At 43.5% G+C, this 18,149-nt stretch overlaps 2 protein-coding genes across 9 annotated transcripts in view; both read left to right on the forward strand.

The window, feature by feature from the left end:
- Positions 1-2,182, forward strand: part of LOC121686094 (interferon alpha/beta receptor 1a-like) — a 12,968-nt gene extending 10,786 nt beyond the window's left edge. Inside the window, exons 6-8 of the mRNA XM_042066819.1 lie at positions 220-364; positions 997-1,127; positions 1,514-2,182. Of these exons, the coding sequence (XP_041922753.1) occupies positions 220-364; positions 997-1,127; positions 1,514-1,840 (603 nt within the window). The 3' untranslated portion in view covers positions 1,841-2,182. The remainder of the gene's footprint in view (positions 1-219; positions 365-996; positions 1,128-1,513) is intronic.
- Positions 2,183-4,753: 2,571 nt separating this feature from the next.
- The window catches only part of LOC121686136, a 47,523-nt gene continuing 34,127 nt past the window's right edge, over positions 4,754-18,149 (forward strand). For 7 of the 8 annotated variants that reach the window (XR_006023740.1, XM_042066826.1, XM_042066824.1 and 4 more), the window contains exons 1-4: positions 4,754-5,434; positions 8,104-8,215; positions 11,487-11,665; positions 16,613-16,758. Coding sequence is in view for 7 of the 8 variants with exons in the window: in XM_042066826.1 (XP_041922760.1) it covers positions 5,380-5,434; positions 8,104-8,215; positions 11,487-11,665; positions 16,613-16,758 (492 nt within the window). In the remaining variant the exon portion in view is untranslated. Of the gene's footprint in view, positions 5,435-8,103; positions 8,216-11,486; positions 11,666-16,612; positions 16,759-16,786; positions 16,837-18,149 lie in introns of all 8 variants that reach the window. The other variant, XM_042066827.1, reaches the window with a different exon arrangement.

The raw sequence follows: 18,149 nt of genomic DNA on the forward strand, positions 1-18,149 counted from the left end.
CACACGTGTGTTAATGTTGTGTGTGCGTGTGTGTGTGTGTGTGTTTCCCTCAGTGGAGTGAGGAGGACTCTGACATCCCTCTTCTCACACTGTGTGTTAATGTTGTGTGTGTGTGTTTGTGTGTCCCTCAGTGGAGTGAGGAGGACTCTGACATCCCTCTTCTCACACTGTGTGTTAATGTTGTGTGTGTGTGTGTGTGTGTGTTTGTGTGTCCCTCAGTGGAGTGAGGAGGACTCTGACATCCCTCTGCTCACACTGCAAGATCTGAAGCCTCACACAGAGTACTGCCTACGAGTGTGTGTGTTCAGCAGCAACTATGACAAAACCAGCAACTACACACACGCACAGTGCACTCAGACACACAGTAAGACCACACACACACACACACACACACACACACACACACACACACTGTGCACTCAGACACACGGTAAGACCACACACACACACACACGCAGTGCACTCAGACACACGGTAAGACCACACACACACACACACACACACGCACACACATGCACGCACGCATACACACACACACGCACAGTGCACTCAGACACACGGTAAGACAGCGCACACACACGCACGCACACACACACAGTTGTAGTGACCCACTACATTCACTCACACACACACACACACAGTACATCCACACTATTCCATTGTAGCGGCATGGTTTGTTCTAACTGTGATGGTTGTCGTTCATGTAATGATTATTATTATTATTCACTGTTCTGCTGTTCAATTTGAATAAAGGCTAAATACATTAGCTCAAAACACACACACACACACACACACCTGAGACAAGAGACCCAGTTCCCAGGTGTAAAGTGATGAAAGCATGAACACACACACACACACACACACACACACACACATACACAGACACAGACACAGAGTCTGCAGTGGAGTCACACATTCACCATAACACACACACACACATACACACACACACACAGAGCATCCCTGTCTAACGCTGGGTTTGTTTGTCTCCTGCAGGCCGCCGTCCAGTGTGGCAGGTGACTGTAGGTGTGTGTTTGGTTGTGTGTGTGTTGGTGCTGCTCACTCTCACACACTTACTGAGAAAAAAGCCAAAGAAGTCTCCAAAATACACACCCTCCAGCTTACAGGTAGGTTTGTGTGTGTGTGTGTGTGTGTGTATGGTTTGTCTAATGTCTAACTATGCTCTCTCCAGGATTTGTGCGTGTGTGTGTGTGCGTACGTGTGTGTGCGTACGTGTGTGTGCGTACGTGTGTGTGTGTGTGTGCATCCGTGTGTGTGTGTGTGCGTACGTGTGCACGCGTGTGTGTGTGTGTGCATCCGTGTGTGTGTGTGTGTGTGTGTGTGCGTACGTACGTGTGCACGCGTGTGTGTGTGTGTGCATCCGTGTGTGTGTGTGTGTGTGTGCGTACGTACGTGTGCACGCGTGTGTGTGTGTGTGTGTGCGTACGTGTGCACGCGTGTGTGTGTGTGTGTGCATCCGTGTGAGTGTCTAATGTGTCACCCTTCTCTCCAGGGTCCTCCACTATCCCATCTCTCCCTGCTGCACGTGGGACTGGAGCCTTGCTCCCAGGTTGCCGTGGAGACACTGGTGACCGTGGCGACGGTGGAGGTGCTGAGGGAGAGGGGAGGAGAGGAGGCGGGGCCAGGAGAGGAGGCGGGGCGAGGAGAGGAGAGGAGGAGGTGTGTGTGTGAGGACTCCGGCGTGTATTCTGGAGAGGACAGTTCAGACTCCAGCATCAGCACCTCCTCACAGCATCACACACACACACACACACACACACTCAGACCGGAGGAGAGGAGAGCTGGCAGGAAGACTTTGGAATTAACTGACATGGACTAAGTTTAGAAAACAATGATACACACACACACACACACACACACACACACACACACACACACAGGAAATGGATCTCTTCTCTCCTCTACCTCTGATCCCTGAGACCAGCAGACTGCTGTCTTGTGTAGGAACGCTGGTGGAGTGGGATGAAGAAATGCCCATTTAACTAAAGAGTTTTATAGTTTCTTTTTACATTAAAATGATAAAGAAGAAATGCCCATTTAACTAAAGAGTTTTATAGTCTCTTTGTACATTAAAATTATAAAGAAAAAATCTCCATTTAACTAAAGAGTTTTATAGTTTATTTTTACATTAAAATGATAAAGAAGAAAAGTCCATTTAACTAAAGAGTTTTATAGTTTCTTTTTACATTAAAATGATAAAGCAATAAACTTGTTTCTGGGGGTCCCTTGAGATATCTTCGGTTAGGGTGTTTGCTCTAAAAATGAGCCTGGATGCTGCAGTGCACATACAGTTGCTCTAGAAATGAGCACGGATGCTGCAGTGCACATACAGTTGCTCTAGAAATGAGCACGGATGCTGCAGTGCACATACAGTTGCTCTAGAAATGAGCACGGATGCTGCAGTGCACATACAGTTGCTCTAGAAATGAGCCTGGATGCTGCAGTGCACATACTGTACAGTTGCTCTAGAAATGAGCCAGGATGCTGCAGTGCACATACAGTTCTGTGCAGAATAATAGTGGAATAATGCATGTGGAGGCTCCAGCTGTGGCGCGACTGGCTGGGGCACCTGCGCCGTATGCCGGCGACCCGGGTTCGATTCCCGCCCCGTGGTCCTTTCCAGATCCCACCCCGACTCTCTCTCCCACTCACTTCCTGTTAATCTCCACTATCCTGTCAGATTAAAGGCATAAAAAAAAACCCAAAAATATACTTAAAAAAATGTAATAAGCTCAAAATCCTTAGAAAAGCTGTTAATTCTTTAATATCAATGCATTGGGAACATTGCATATTCAATTTCAAATCAAAACATGACCAAAATGTATCAAGTTTGTGTTATACCTTTACAGAGAGTGAAGAAAAAGGAATGTTAGGCTGTTAGGCTGAATGTTATGCGGGTCTTTGGACAAACTGTCTGCGGCCCCCATGCACTGAACTCAAGCCACAGTACACTGTGAAGACAGTTAAGCATGGTGGTGCCCAAGTCATGTTAGTGTCCTATAGAGCTGATCATAGAGGTGAAGTTCCACATCATTTGGTTTTACACACACACACTCACACACACACAGACACTCACACACACACACACACTTACACACACACACACACATTCTTTTACTGAACTGTGAGATCAGATCGTCAGATTGTCAGTTCCCTAAAATGAGCAACATCCGGTTATTTGTCATGCCACACACACTCAGTGACTGTCACATACTAATAGACGATAGGCCAGTGGGGCAGCCGTGGCCTACTGGTTAGCGCTTCGGACCTGTAACTGGAGGGTTACCGCTTCGAACCCCGACCAGTAGGCACGGCTGAAGTGCCCTTGAGCAAGGCACCTAACCCATCACTGCTCCCTGAGCGCCGCTGTTGTTGCAGGCAGCTCACTGTGCCGGGATTAGTGTGTGCTTCACCTCACTGTGTGTTCACAGTGTGCTGAGTGTGTTTCACTAATTCACGGATTGGGATAAATGCAGAGACCAAATTTCCCTCACGTGATCAAAAGAGTATATATACTTATACTTATTTACTTATACATATATAAGTAACTTATATATATATATATATATATATATATATATATATTTACTTATATATACTTATACTTTACACACTCACACACACACACACACAAATACACTGTATTATGAGTATTCTTACACATATACTTGATCAGCTCATCTGTGCTGTGATCAGCTCCAGGGTAAGATAGAGGTTCATTTAGGCTACATATTTATAGACTACATACAATTTCAGAAAACTACTTGATGTAATGTAGGCCTAATTAAGATGTTTTGTGGAGATTACATTTGTATTGCCTGTAAGATTCCTGCTCATAGTTTATGACAGACAAAACAGGTTGATGCATGGTCATCTCTAAGCTGGACTATTGTAATTCACTATTAGTTGGCTTACTCGCTTGTGTAATAAGATCATTACAGCTGATTCAGAATGCTGGAGCACGCCTGGTCTTCAATCAGCCAAAGAGGACACATGTAACTCCTCTCCTAATTACTCTCCATTGGCTCCCTATAGTAGCCAGAATTACATTTAAATCTCTCACTTTGGCCTATAGGACACTGACTGGATCTGCTCCTAGTTATTTTAATTCAATAATCAAGATATACATCCCCAACCGCCCACTGCAGTCTTCTGATGAGCGTCTGTTGTGTCGACCAGTCATAAAAACTAGGTCTAATTCAAGACTCTATTCCTCAGTGGTTCCATGTTGGTGGAATGAGTTACCCAGTGCTCTCCGTTCCTGTGGTAGTTTTGGGTCGTTTAAGAGGGGTCTAAAGACATTCCTATTCAACATGTACTTAGTTGTTTAAGCACTTATGTGTTATGGTTTGTATAATATTGTTTTATTTTCATTAGGCTGTTAATTAATTTGACATTATTGTTTATTATTGATATTCTCAATGTAGTCTTAGCATGTCATTGTTTTTATATTATTGATTGAATGGACATTATTGTTTTATTATTGCCTTTCCCCTCATTTTCATTGCTTAATTTTATTAGGCTATTGATTGAATTGATATTATTGTTTATTATAACTATTCTCCTTATTATATTTGACCAACATTCTAAAATGTTCCCTGTTCAATTTTAAATATTATTATGTTGCTTTGTATTTATGTGTCGCTTTGGACAAAGGCGTCTGCTAAATCCATAACCATAACCATAAAATGCAAAATGTGTGTGTGTGAGAGAGAGAGACAGAGAGAGAGAGAGAGAGAGAGATCAGCAGATGCAACAGCACCAAACCAGTCAATGCATGGGGTTCCTGTTTTTGCGGTGGGTCTGATTATGTGCGTTTCGTAACAGCGCACAGAAACTCCTGGGAACCTACAGCGCATATTTCTCGGCAACGACGCCCTGTGAACTGAGGAACTAAAAGCGGCTATCTTGCGGACACATCAACACAGCTCACAAGAAGTGCGCAACAACCTATGGCAACAACACAGGAAAAGTTCCCTTGCTAAGTCAAGTTCCGGATGTCACGCGCTGGTTTGCGGCCACATAGAGCCCCGGGTGCCCAGTGTCGCTTTTGGCACCTTAACCGCAAAATGACACGGGGGAGGTTTGCTGTGGTTTGCCTGGTATGACGGAGATTTAAATATTCTCGACTGAGTCATTTTACTCTTTTCCCAATGTTTCTACACGCGGAGAGCAAGGTGTCTGTTGTTTTTTGTGTTCGACACCTATTTTGTTGTTGTTGATGGTTTCCGCATCCTTCCCGTATGGAGTAGGCTTGGCCATAACCAGGGATTGCGTGGGAAAGAAACGAAATCGAAACTTAGGCTACGCGAGTCTGAAAATGGAGTTCAATTGTTTGACGTCGTCTACACTTACGCGATGAACATAACTGGATTTTTTATCTTTTGCGCGGCTTGCACAGTCCTCTGTCGAGGTAAGACTGATTTGTTGCTTAAATCTGTGTAAGTTAGCTCTCTGGCTTAATGTCTACAGTACCTTATTTTAACCGATAGAGATTCATCCAGCCTTCCCTGAAGCCCATCGGACTAACCGAGGTGAAGTTAGTTTGATGTTGGAAATTCGACAGATAATCAACATTTCAATACCTCCTAAGCCACGTGACCTATTAACTCCAAACCAATGCAGAATAGTTCTATACTCTGTCTGTCACCCTCCTCCCCAGCTAGGGTTACCACCGAGGCCATGTCTGATAAAACACCTGGACATATCAATTACCCCACCAACCGCTTTGCTCGCAAGTGAAAATGGCCATTAGACAGACCCACACTACAAGACAAAATTGGCATTTGTGCATAGCCCTGAATATTTAAATTTCTCAAGTATTCTCATAAGAGGAAACGTATAGGCTAACTTAGCTTAGCTGACCTGATTGCTTAGATACTGGTGCTTGTGCTTTTGCTCCCTCTGCTAAAGAAATGAGTAGAGGGATGACATTAGATTGTAGGCTATTTACCTTCGCCACACCTATAGCCAATTTTATTTAGTATGTTGCAATCAGACATTGGAATAAGTTATTATGTTGAATGTTTCATTGTCTTTTTTACTGGCCTGTCAGTCTTGTGGACACACTGTCATCTTCGTCCTCCACCTCACTACCAATAACGAACAACGTTGAGTATTTGATGTTAGGTAGACCAGTGGGACGAGTACCACTGGTGGTACGCAGACTCTCTCTAGTGCAGGGCTTCTCAAAGTTTTGATTGGTGAGGGCCAATTCAGGAACCCTCGGGGGGAGAAAAATAAAAAAAACTGGAAAAATAGCCCATTTGTAATCATTTTAATGACCAGGTTGCATCTCTACAGTTTATATTTATTGCACATTTTAATTCATAACGGAGGCTAAACCTGGCAAAAATTGTGAAAAATGCAATGCACACACGATCTCTGGGGTTCTCTACACCCTCAACAGACACATTTGGGATATAACAGTTCGGTTGCAGTCCATTTCAAGTACAAACTTATTTAGAACAAACAGTCTCAGTGTGCCTTGCTTCTTATCAGCATAGGCCTTATTCAGGGCCAATTCCAGCTACCAAAGCACCACAGGAAAACCTGACAGCCACTACACACCACTAAACGGAGATTCATTCTTTTCAAAGCACACAGTACAGTTGTACAGTTTACAGATGTTATCAGATGTTATCGCGGGCCGCCATTGGCCCCCGTGCCACACTTTGAGAACCTGTGCTATAAGACGATTGGACACTTGGTCACTGACAGTAGCCTATACTATAAGATGATTGGTCACTGACAGTAGCCTATATTATAATACGATTGGTCACTGACAGTAGCCTATACTATAAGACGATTGGTCACTGACAGTAGCCTATCCTATAAAACGATTGGAATATGGATCAACTGGCAGTAGCCTATACTATAACACATATGGAATATGGATCAACTTGCGTAGGTCCACCAATGTGAAACTATTCACCTTATTCAATTGTAAAACCACATAGGCTAAGGTAACTGGGTAGACTTCTGCATTGTGTTGTTTATCAATAAAGATGACCCAAAACGGCTACGAGATACTACTGAAGTTTTATTCTGCACACACACACAGCAAACCATACAGGGTGAGTTCGCCAATAGCTCCACTCTCTATAAAGATATTAGACAGGCCAAAAGAAAACCAAATGCATGTCAATTGAAGAATAAAACAGGACACACCTCTCCCTATAAAGATATTAGACAGGCCAAAAGAAAACCAAATGCATGTCAATTGAAGAATAAAACAGGACACACCTCTCCCTATAAAGATATTAGACAGACAAAAGCAAAAATGCATTCAAAGTAAAGAATAAAAAAGCAGGACACACCTGCACACATGCATGCACAGCAAAACATACAGGGTAAGTTCGCCAATAGCTCCTGAAAAAGTTCACACAAGCCAACTGTTGCAGCTGCTAATATGCTATTCCAGCTACATAGCTAAGCTAGTCTACTGTACACAACTGTAGGGCAGTATGATTTTTAAATGCATGCTTGTTGCCGCCCCTCGAGTTGGGCCATTACATTGCTCTTTGCCAGACCCTTAATCTTTCTAGATTATCAGGGTCTGGATTTTCCAGGTTAGATCTCTTGTGCAATTATGTTGTGAATACATAAGTGTAAGGTCTAACCTGTTACACTAAGCTTCATTTAAAATTACTTAACGGTAGGCTATTTCAAGGTGGATAAATGCTATTTAGAGGCGGGTAATTAGAGGCGGGTAAATACAATTTCTGAAATTCAGGAGGTGCGTTTAGCCTCCACCACAGCCCTGTACACTACACAGGCGAATGAGAGAGACTGACACACACACACACACACACACACACACACACACACACACACACACACACACACATACATACACACACACACACTAGGGCTGGTGTTGATGATGATGATGGTGATGATGGTGATGATGATGATGATGATGATGATGATGATGATGATGATGGTGACGGTGATGATGATGGTGATGATGGTGGTGATGATGGTGATGGTGATGATGGTGATGCTGATGATGATGATGGTGGTGGTGATGCTGATGATGATGATGATGATGATGATGATGATGTGGTTTCTCACCCCCAGCCTTGGAGCCTCCTCCTCCTCCATACGATGTGGGTCTGGAGCGGAATAAAGCACTTCTGAAGTGGAGGAGTTCAGACTCCCACAACACCACCTACACCGTGCAGTACCACATGTGAGTACACACACACACACACACACACAACACCACCTACACCGTGCAGTACCACATGTGAGTACACACACACACACAACACCACCTACACCGTGCAGTACCACATGTGAGTGTACACACACACACACACACACACACACACAACACCACCTACACCGTGCAGTACCACATGTGAGTACACACACACACACACACACACAACACCACCTACACCGTGCAGTACCACATGTGAGTACACACACACACACACACACAACACCACCTACACTGTGCAGTACCACATGTGAGTACACACACACACACACAACACACACAACACCACCTACACTGTGCAGTACCAGATGTGAGTACACACACACACAACACACACAACACCACCTACACTGTGCAGTACCACATGTGAGTACACACACACACACACACACACACACACACACACACACACACAACACCACCTACACTGTGCAGTACCAGATGTGAGTACACACACACACACACACACACACACACAACACCACCTACACTGTGCAGTACCAGATGTGAGTACACACACACACACACACACAACACCACCTACACCGTGCAGTACCACATGTGAGTACACACACACACACACACAACACCACCTACACCGTGCAGTACCACATGTGAGTACACACACACACACACACACACACACACACACAACACCACCTACACCGTGCAGTACCACATGTGAGTACACACACACACACACACACACACACACAACACCACCTACACTGTGCAGTACCACATGTGAGTACACATACACTGTGCAGTACCAGATGTGAGTACACACACACACACACACACACACACACACCACCACCTACACTGTGCAGTACCAGATGTGAGTACACACACACACACACACACACAACACCACCTACACCGTGCAGTACCACATGTGAGTACACACACACAACACCACCTACACCGTGCAGTACCAGATGTGAGTACACACACACACACACACACACACACACAACACCACCTACACTGTGCAGTACCAGATGTGAGTACACACACACACACACACACACACACACAACACCACCTACACCGTGCAGTACCACATGTGAGTACACACACACACACACACAACACCACCTACACCGTGCAGTACCACATGTGAGTACACACACACACACACACACACACACAACACCACCTACACCGTGCAGTACCACATGTGAGTACACACACACACACACACACACACAACACCACCTACACTGTGCAGTACCACATGTGAGTACACATACACTGTGCAGTACCAGATGTGAGTACACACACACACACACACACACACACACCACCACCTACACTGTGCAGTACCAGATGTGAGTACACACACACACACACACACACAACACCACCTACACCGTGCAGTACCAGATGTGAGTACACACACACACACAACACCACCTACACCGTGCAGTACCAGATGTGAGTACACACACACACACACACAACACCACCTACACTGTGCAGTACCAGATGTGAGTACACACACACACACACACACACAACACCACCTACACCGTGCAGTACCACATGTGAGTACACACACACACACAACACCACCTACACTGTGCAGTACCAGATGTGAGTACACACACACACACACACACACACACACACAACACCACCTACACTGTGCAGTACCAGATGTGAGTACACACACACACACAACACCACCTACACTGTGCAGTACCAGATGTGAGTACACACACACACACACACACACAACACCACCTACACTGTACAGTACCAGATGTGAGTACACACACACACACACAACACCACCTACACTGTGCAGTACCAGATGTGAGTACACACACACACACACACACACAACACCACCTACACCGTGCAGTACCAGATGTGAGTACACACACACACACACACACACAACACCACCTACACTGTGCAGTACCAGATGTGAGTACACACACACACACACACACACACACACACAACACCACCTACACTGTACAGTACCAGATGTGAGTACACACACACACACAACACCACCTACACTGTGCAGTACCAGATGTGAGCACACACACACACACACAACACCACCTACACTGTGCAGTACCAGATGTGAGTACACACACACACACACAACACCACCTACACTGTACAGTACCAGATGTGAGTACACACACAACACCACCTACACTGTGCAGTACCAGATGTGAGTACACACACAACACCACCTACACTGTACAGGACCAGATGTGAGTACACACACACACACACACACACAACACCACCTACACTGTACAGTACCAGATGTGAGTGTACACACACACACACACACCACCACCTACACTGTACAGTACCAGATGTGAGTACACACACACACACACCACCACCTACACTGTACAGTACCAGATGTGAGTACACACACACACACACACACACACACACACCACTTACACTGTACAGCACCAGATGTACACACACACATACACTCGCACTCACACTCACACACACTCCATGGTCACTCGTCATATACAGCAGCATATGACCTCTACATCAGATGTATATGACATATACATCTCTCAAAAGCCACTGAGTCCGGGATTGTGTCGTAAAACTGCAAAGAATTGCGGGAATAGTGGTATCAGCGGCCACTGTACATATAGAAACTTAAGTTAAATAGACCTCTATAGAAAGCCAATGGGGTAGACATGACTAACGTTAAATAGACCTCTATAGAAAGCCAATGGGGTAGACAGAACTTACGTTAAATAGACCTCTATAGAAATCCAATGGGGTAGACATGACTTACGTTAAATAGACCTCTATAGAAATCCAATGGGGTAGACAAGACTTACGTTAAATAGACCTCTATAGAAAGCCAATGGGGTAGACAAGACTTACGTTAAATAGACCTCTATAGAAAGCCAATGAGGTAGACAGAACTTACGTTAAATAGACCTCTATGAAGCCAATGGTGTAGGCATGGCCTCAAATAGATCAAATAGACCTCGTTTTTTCACTACTTGTGGGGCAGCCGTGGCCTACTGGTTAGCGCTTCAGACTTGTAACCGGAGGGTTGGGGTTCGCTCATGGGATCAAAAGAGTATACTTATACTTATACTGACAGGTTCAACATATAATCACAAATGCTGGCCAACATGGAAAAGATCCCGTTGCTACACAAACGCAACGTATTTACCCGAACTCTACTGAGTATATTGTGTGTGTGTTTGTGTGTGTATGTGTGTGTGTGCAGCGGCAGAGAGGATGGAGTGTGGCGTGACCTGCCGGGTTGTGTGAACACGCCGGAGAAGCAGTGTGACTTCAGCGCCATGGCAACGCAACTCTACGGAGCAACGCTGCAAGTGCGCACCCAACGACACAACGTCTCATCTCCATGGCAACAGAGCAAGCAGGAAGTGGGATGTGTTCACAGTAAGTCCCCATGATCAGTTCATAAGTATGCAGTGTCATAACTACATCTGACGTTTACACTAAACCGTTTGAAAATCGGTAGAAAATTGAGCAAGTTAAGGCTATTTAAAAAGTATGCACCATTGAAACACAATGTTATGAGTGAGCGAGCTGACTGTGGCAAGATGGCCGTGAGGTGCGGAAGTCGACCTCCATTGGCCAGCAGTGCGGACGAGACATCTAGCCTTTATTATATCTATGGTTCTGACTGCATCATTGGATCAGCTGTTCCACCTCCTGCATGTAAGCAGACTCATCACCATCCTGGACAAACCAATGACGGATGTGTCATCTGCAAACTTCAGGAGTTTTACAGTTGGGCTCTTTGAGATGCGGTCATTAGTGTAGAGGGAGAAGAGCAGCGGGGAGAGGACACACCCCTGTGGGGTAGGGCTTTGACTCTGAACTTCGTTATTCGAATATAATTCGATTATTTTAAAAATGAAAGATATTCGAACTAATTTTAGGGATCTCTTAATATTCAAACCTGTAGTTTGCACGGGGCAAGGAGAGTCTGTGTTGAGGTAACGTTAGGCCTACTTCTACCGCCTACTCTGGTAGAGTTTGACATACTACAATGCAAGATATATTTAGCCTATTTTATTTATGGACAACATAAGGCAGGAGGTGTGTGTTGCTTTTAATTATGAATGTTCTATCGAACGTATTTTTTATTGATATCGATTACATGTGCGATACATATCGCTATCGTTTTATTGCTCAGCCCTATGCTCAATAATAACAATTTTGACACACGCATAAATACTCAGCCTTTTGTGCACGTAGTCTATTGACATTGACTGATACACTGCTCTCAGGTGGACAGAACAATTAGAACTTTGAAGTTTGATACCAATATCAGTCTTACTGAAGACATTTAATGGTTAAAATATTATTAATACATATTCGAATATATTCAAATTTTAATATTAATAAACAAACGAACTTCGAATATGATTGCCCTGTAGGCAAACTGCAGAGCAAACTGCAGGGGGTCCAGCAGGGGTCCTGTTATGTCCTTCAGATGGCTCAACACCGGCCTTTCAAAAGATTTCATGTCCACAGACGTCAGGGCGACGGGCCTGTGGTCATTTAATCCTGTGATGGAGGTTTTTTTGGGGACTAGGATGATAGTGGAGCATTTGAAGCAGGAGGGCACTTCACTTTATTCACAAATTACTCGAGGCAAAAACTCTGCCTCGAAGCCTCGTTAAATTCCTATGACGCGCACTATACGCGCAGGGATCTGATTGTTCCACACGGACCGTTGTTCAGAAAGCACACCACTAGCGCGTAATACATTCTGAATTTAGTTGGCACGATGGCGGAGTCAAGATGTCCATAAATGGCAGAGAATGTCTAAAGTTTTCAAGTAAAGTTTTGGGATCATTACATACTCAAAAAGGAAGATAACAAACATCTGAACCAAAAACATCCACTCCATGCTGTTTCACCAAGCGTCGCTGAAACAATCAATAAAGGATCAATAAAGTATCCTATCAATCTATCTATCTACGTAGCAGGGTTGGGTATTAACGGATTACATGTAATCTGGATTACGTAATCAGATTAAAAAAATCAAGTAACTATAATCAGACCAGATTACAATAAAAAAAATGTGTAATCAGATTACAGTTACATTGTTGGGGATTACCTGATTATATTTTATCATGCAAATAATGCAACTTTTTTAGGATAGCCTATTAATTTGACAAGCAGTTCATTCAGATGTTCACTTTTTAAACTTTTTTAAGATATAGTTAAGAACAAAATTATTCATACCCCTGGCAAATATTGATTTTCTCTTGACCAATGTGTTTGGTAATTAAAATGACACTTGCACATGCCAAAAGGTTGCAAGACAATGTGGTACAAACATGGAATAAAAAAAAGTGTTTTTATCTTTTTTAACATTTTTATTAAAAATTGCGTGTTAAAAATTATTCATACCCTTTTTAAACAATCACTGGAAACATCTTCGTTTACCACCACAGCTCTCAAAATGGTTCATATAATACCCACTAAGCCTCTTCATGTCTCCACAATGATTGTAGACTGCACCTTTTTAGCAGCAATCTGGGTTTTGAGGCAGGAACGATTATTTGCCATCACTTTGGCCTTGTGCTCACTTTTTTGACGGATTGAGGTCCGCTCTAAAATGTTGATATTGTAACGATTTGATAGCGACACACACAGTTGTCCAATCAAAAGGTTTATTAGCTGAAAACGAGAGCAGGGACTCAGACAAATACCGAGACACTATTACATAAGAAACACAAGGGAAGTCAATAAAACAAGCACGATACACGAACAGGGTAGTCACATACAATACACCGGGTAAAACACATGAGGTACAACCTAAAGAAAGACTACACAAGCTAACACATACATGACAAGGTAAACGCAAATACACTCACTAAAACCGACATTACACAAACCAGCATTCACACACATTGCATTCTGAGAGGCTAGCACTCTGTCCAAACCACACCGACGTTACAATATTGTTCTCTGTTAACCATTTCTTGCCTTGTTTGGCTGTATGTTTTGGATCATTGTGTGATTTAATGTTCAAATGCTACCTTTTGGGGCAGCCATGGCCTACTGGTTAGGGCTTCGGCGTTTGGGCTTGCCGGTTCGACTTCACTAATTCACGGATTGGGATAAATGCTGAGACCAAATGTCCCTCACGGGATCAAAAGATATACTTACTTACTAATTTACATACTATTGGAGCAGGTCTCTCTGTACACTGCCTGATCTTTTCCTCCTAATCTTAATGTAGCCTCTTGTTTTAGTGTTACCGTTTACTTTGAGAAAGTCACCAGGTCATCCCAAAATAATACATTTCTCACCCCCACAATTGAAATGGACATGGTGTCATTTGGGTTTTAATGCTTCCCTTTTTTATGCCAATCTCAGGCCATGTCCCAGGGTCAAAAAAAATCCAGCGAAAGCTGAATTCTTTGTCCAGGTGTGCCCTTATAAAGGTTAAGCGGAGTTGTGCATGTTTGGAGAAGAGCAGAGAAAAATAGAATGAGAATTCTTTCATCAATTCTGTGGTGGTGTCTTTTACTTGATGGGCATATTTATTGAAGTAATCTAAAAGTAATCCTAAAGTAATCAGATTACGTTACATGTTTTTGGTAATCCAACTGATTACGTTACTGATTACAAAAATTGCCATGTAGTTTGTAGTCAGTAGTAGGGCTGGGCGATAAAACGATAGCGATATGTATCGCAATAGACATGTGATCGATATCAATAAAAATGCGTTCGATAGAATTAAGCAATATAGCACGAGTGAGAGTGGGGTTGGTCATGGATATTCCCACGGGTGTTGTTCGGCCGTAGCCACGAGGCCGGAGGCCAAGTAGCGCAGGCAACAACAGCCGTGTGAATATCCATGACCAATCCCACGATCACGGTAGAAGTATGCCTACCTCAACACAGACTCTTAATGAGTCCTTGCCCCGTGCACTCTCTCTCTCTCTCTCTCTCTCTCTCTCTCTCTCTCTCTCTCTCTCGGTCTCCCTCTCAACAGGCGCATCCCTCCTCAGCATGCACATGTAATCCAAACATTCACAATCGTGCAAGACGACTGGCTAAATTGCTATTAAATCCGGTTAGCATCATTAGCACGCTGAACGAATTTGTTCAAAACTGTTGCATTCAAATTGACTGCTAAGTTCTAATCATCTCAATCCCGATGCAAATGGAAAGGTATTTTCCAAGACTCAAATGGGCCTGTCCCAAGGAGATAACGTATTCATTTGAAACTTAAACACGTGGGGAAACTGAACAATCTAACCAGTAGACTATGATAAACTAGCAAATTAAGCTACTTTGTTTACAATATTTCCAGGCTTCAACCAGTGCTGCTTTTCATTCAGACTTATGTGCACATTTATTTATTTATGTGTTTTTCATGATTGTGTTGCTATTTATTTTCCCTGTTTACTTTGATTGATAACTGAGGTGATTAAAATCAGAGGAAGGTTAAGTTTAAAATAAAAGTGTTTAAATTGAACTTTTTTGGTGTAGGTGTAGAAATCTACATAAAACAGATATTTACTTTGAAGAAGTCTAGATTACAGCATGAAACTTGTTGTGCATATTAATAAATTAAATTGCTTTCCCTCTTGTTCTCCCTCCGAGCACTTTACAACATACAACTTTGTTCACCCAGCTCAGTCATGCACAAGAGGCTGCAATTTTACAGAGAGCATTTTGAACATTATTTAATTGTTGGCACTGGCACTTATAAACACTAAATGGGTAAATTGCAGTAAATGGGCTTAGTTTTGGAGCCAAATGTTGGAGTTAGAATAAATACCTCTGTGCCAATTGTTTGATCATTTTACAGCCACATCATTTTCGCTATGCATTATTTGTTTTGGTTGTTTAAAAATGCAAAAAAAAAATTATCCAATTAATCGATCGATAAAGTGCTAGATTAATTGATTACAAAAAGAATCGATAGCTGGAGCCCTTGTCCTGGAGCTTTCTTGATCTTCTGCTTCTGAAAGAGCCGGCACACATCCTTCTCGCTGATTGTTAGTGCAGGGTCGGGTGTTGAGGGGAAACCTTTTGTGCGTGAGAGGTGTGATAATGGGTGCTTTTCAAACCTGCAGTAGAAGTTATTCAGGTCGTCCCTCAACCAGTCTGGGATTTTCTGCAGGGTGAGCAGGGTGTAATCCGTGACCTGTTGCAGGGTCATTGGCTGAGAGGCTATTTTTTAGCTTCTCACTGTAGCTTCTTTTGGCAGTAAAAGTCATTCAGGTCATCAGGCAGTCGCAGTCTGGAATTTTCTGTAGGGTGGGGTTAACTGTTTCCCTTTGTATCTCTCTCTCCCTCTCTCTCTCCCTCTCTCCCTTTCTCTCTCTCCATCTCTCCAACCTCCCGTAGCTGGTTCCTGCTCTCCTGAGGTGGTTGCCATGGCGTCTCCTGGTTACCTGAGTGTCCAGATGGATCGTGACCAGAGCCTTCAGTACGAGCATGAGGGACATCTGAGCTACAGAGTGCTCTACAGCAGGGAGGGAGAGGACATGAAGGTAACACACACACACACACACACACACACACACCTGAGCTACAAAGTGCTCTACGGCAGGGAGGGAGAGGACATGAAGGTAACACACACACACACACACACACACACACACCTGAGCTACAAAGTGCTCTACGGCAGGGAGGGAGAGGACATGAAGGTAACACACACACACACACACACACACACACACATACACACACACACCTGAGCTACAAAGTGCTCTACGGCAGGGAGGGAGAGGACATGAAGGTAACACACACACACACACACACACACACACCTGAGCTACAAAGTGCTCTACGGCAGGGAGGGAGAGGATATGAAGGTAACACACACACAAAAAAGATTGAAATTGACCGCGGCCATCTTTACGAAAATGCCGTTTCATGGGTGTTCGTTTCCAGCACCAGCTAGAATTAGCCTATTAGATTCCACGTTACAGACGGAGACAACGTAAGGTACAACGGTATGCCGTTGATGAAGATTGGACATTCCCTCAGAGGAAAAGAAGTGGTTCGGGAACGCGCTTCACTTCACCTCGTTATAAGCGCAAATGTTTTTCATTGGTTGGGATAACATTTTGGGAATGGTGGTAGAAGTTTGCCCTGTCTCTGAAGTCCTAGGTTATTTAATGTGATGTTCATATGTGAGAATAAACAATGCGAGTCAATATTGAGTCACTTTAGGCTACACAAATAATGATTCCTAAATGCTATATTTGGACAGGTTGTAGGCCTATTACGCAATAGGCTATCCAACGAAAATGACTATAATTAAGGCGAGACACAGCAGGTGAAAGCATCGATTTTTCATGCACTGGTCAATTTCGAGCTAGCAAATTACCTTAGCATGTATTCTATCACACTACTACAACAAAAAAAGTCCGATTTACACATTTAGGTGTTTATTTCATTATATTGTGTCTACTCGCGCCTATATATTTCTCAGACATGGGATGTAAGAAACTTGTGGATAGCTGGGATTTTTGCTGCACCCAGTGTGAATTTTTAGCTTGTTTAACCTAGGCTACATTTGCAGGCAGACGAAATGAAGCCAAGTTAAACTTACCGATAGAGGCGCACATCCCTCGGGTATTGTGGTTCGAGCAGGCATTTCAAGAGTCTGCAACTGTTGTTGGATATTTGGCTTTTGCCTCGACTGGCAGCCTGGCCATTTAAATCAAATGCATAGCCTAATCATGTTAATGTTGCAAGAAAGCAAACTAAATAAGTCATTGACATTTGTTTAGTTTTAAATCACTTGGGGAGGCATATTACATGATCCAGATGTTGCGTTGTCATGGACTACAGGTAGGAACTACAGCCTGTGCGTTTTAAAATAGTTTTCATACACAACACAATGAGTAGGCTAATAATTGGATATAGGTCATTG

Source organism: Alosa sapidissima, chromosome 2 (genome assembly GCF_018492685.1).
Source record: "Alosa sapidissima isolate fAloSap1 chromosome 2, fAloSap1.pri, whole genome shotgun sequence".
In the NCBI taxonomy this organism is placed as follows: Eukaryota; Metazoa; Chordata; class Actinopteri; order Clupeiformes; family Clupeidae; genus Alosa; species Alosa sapidissima.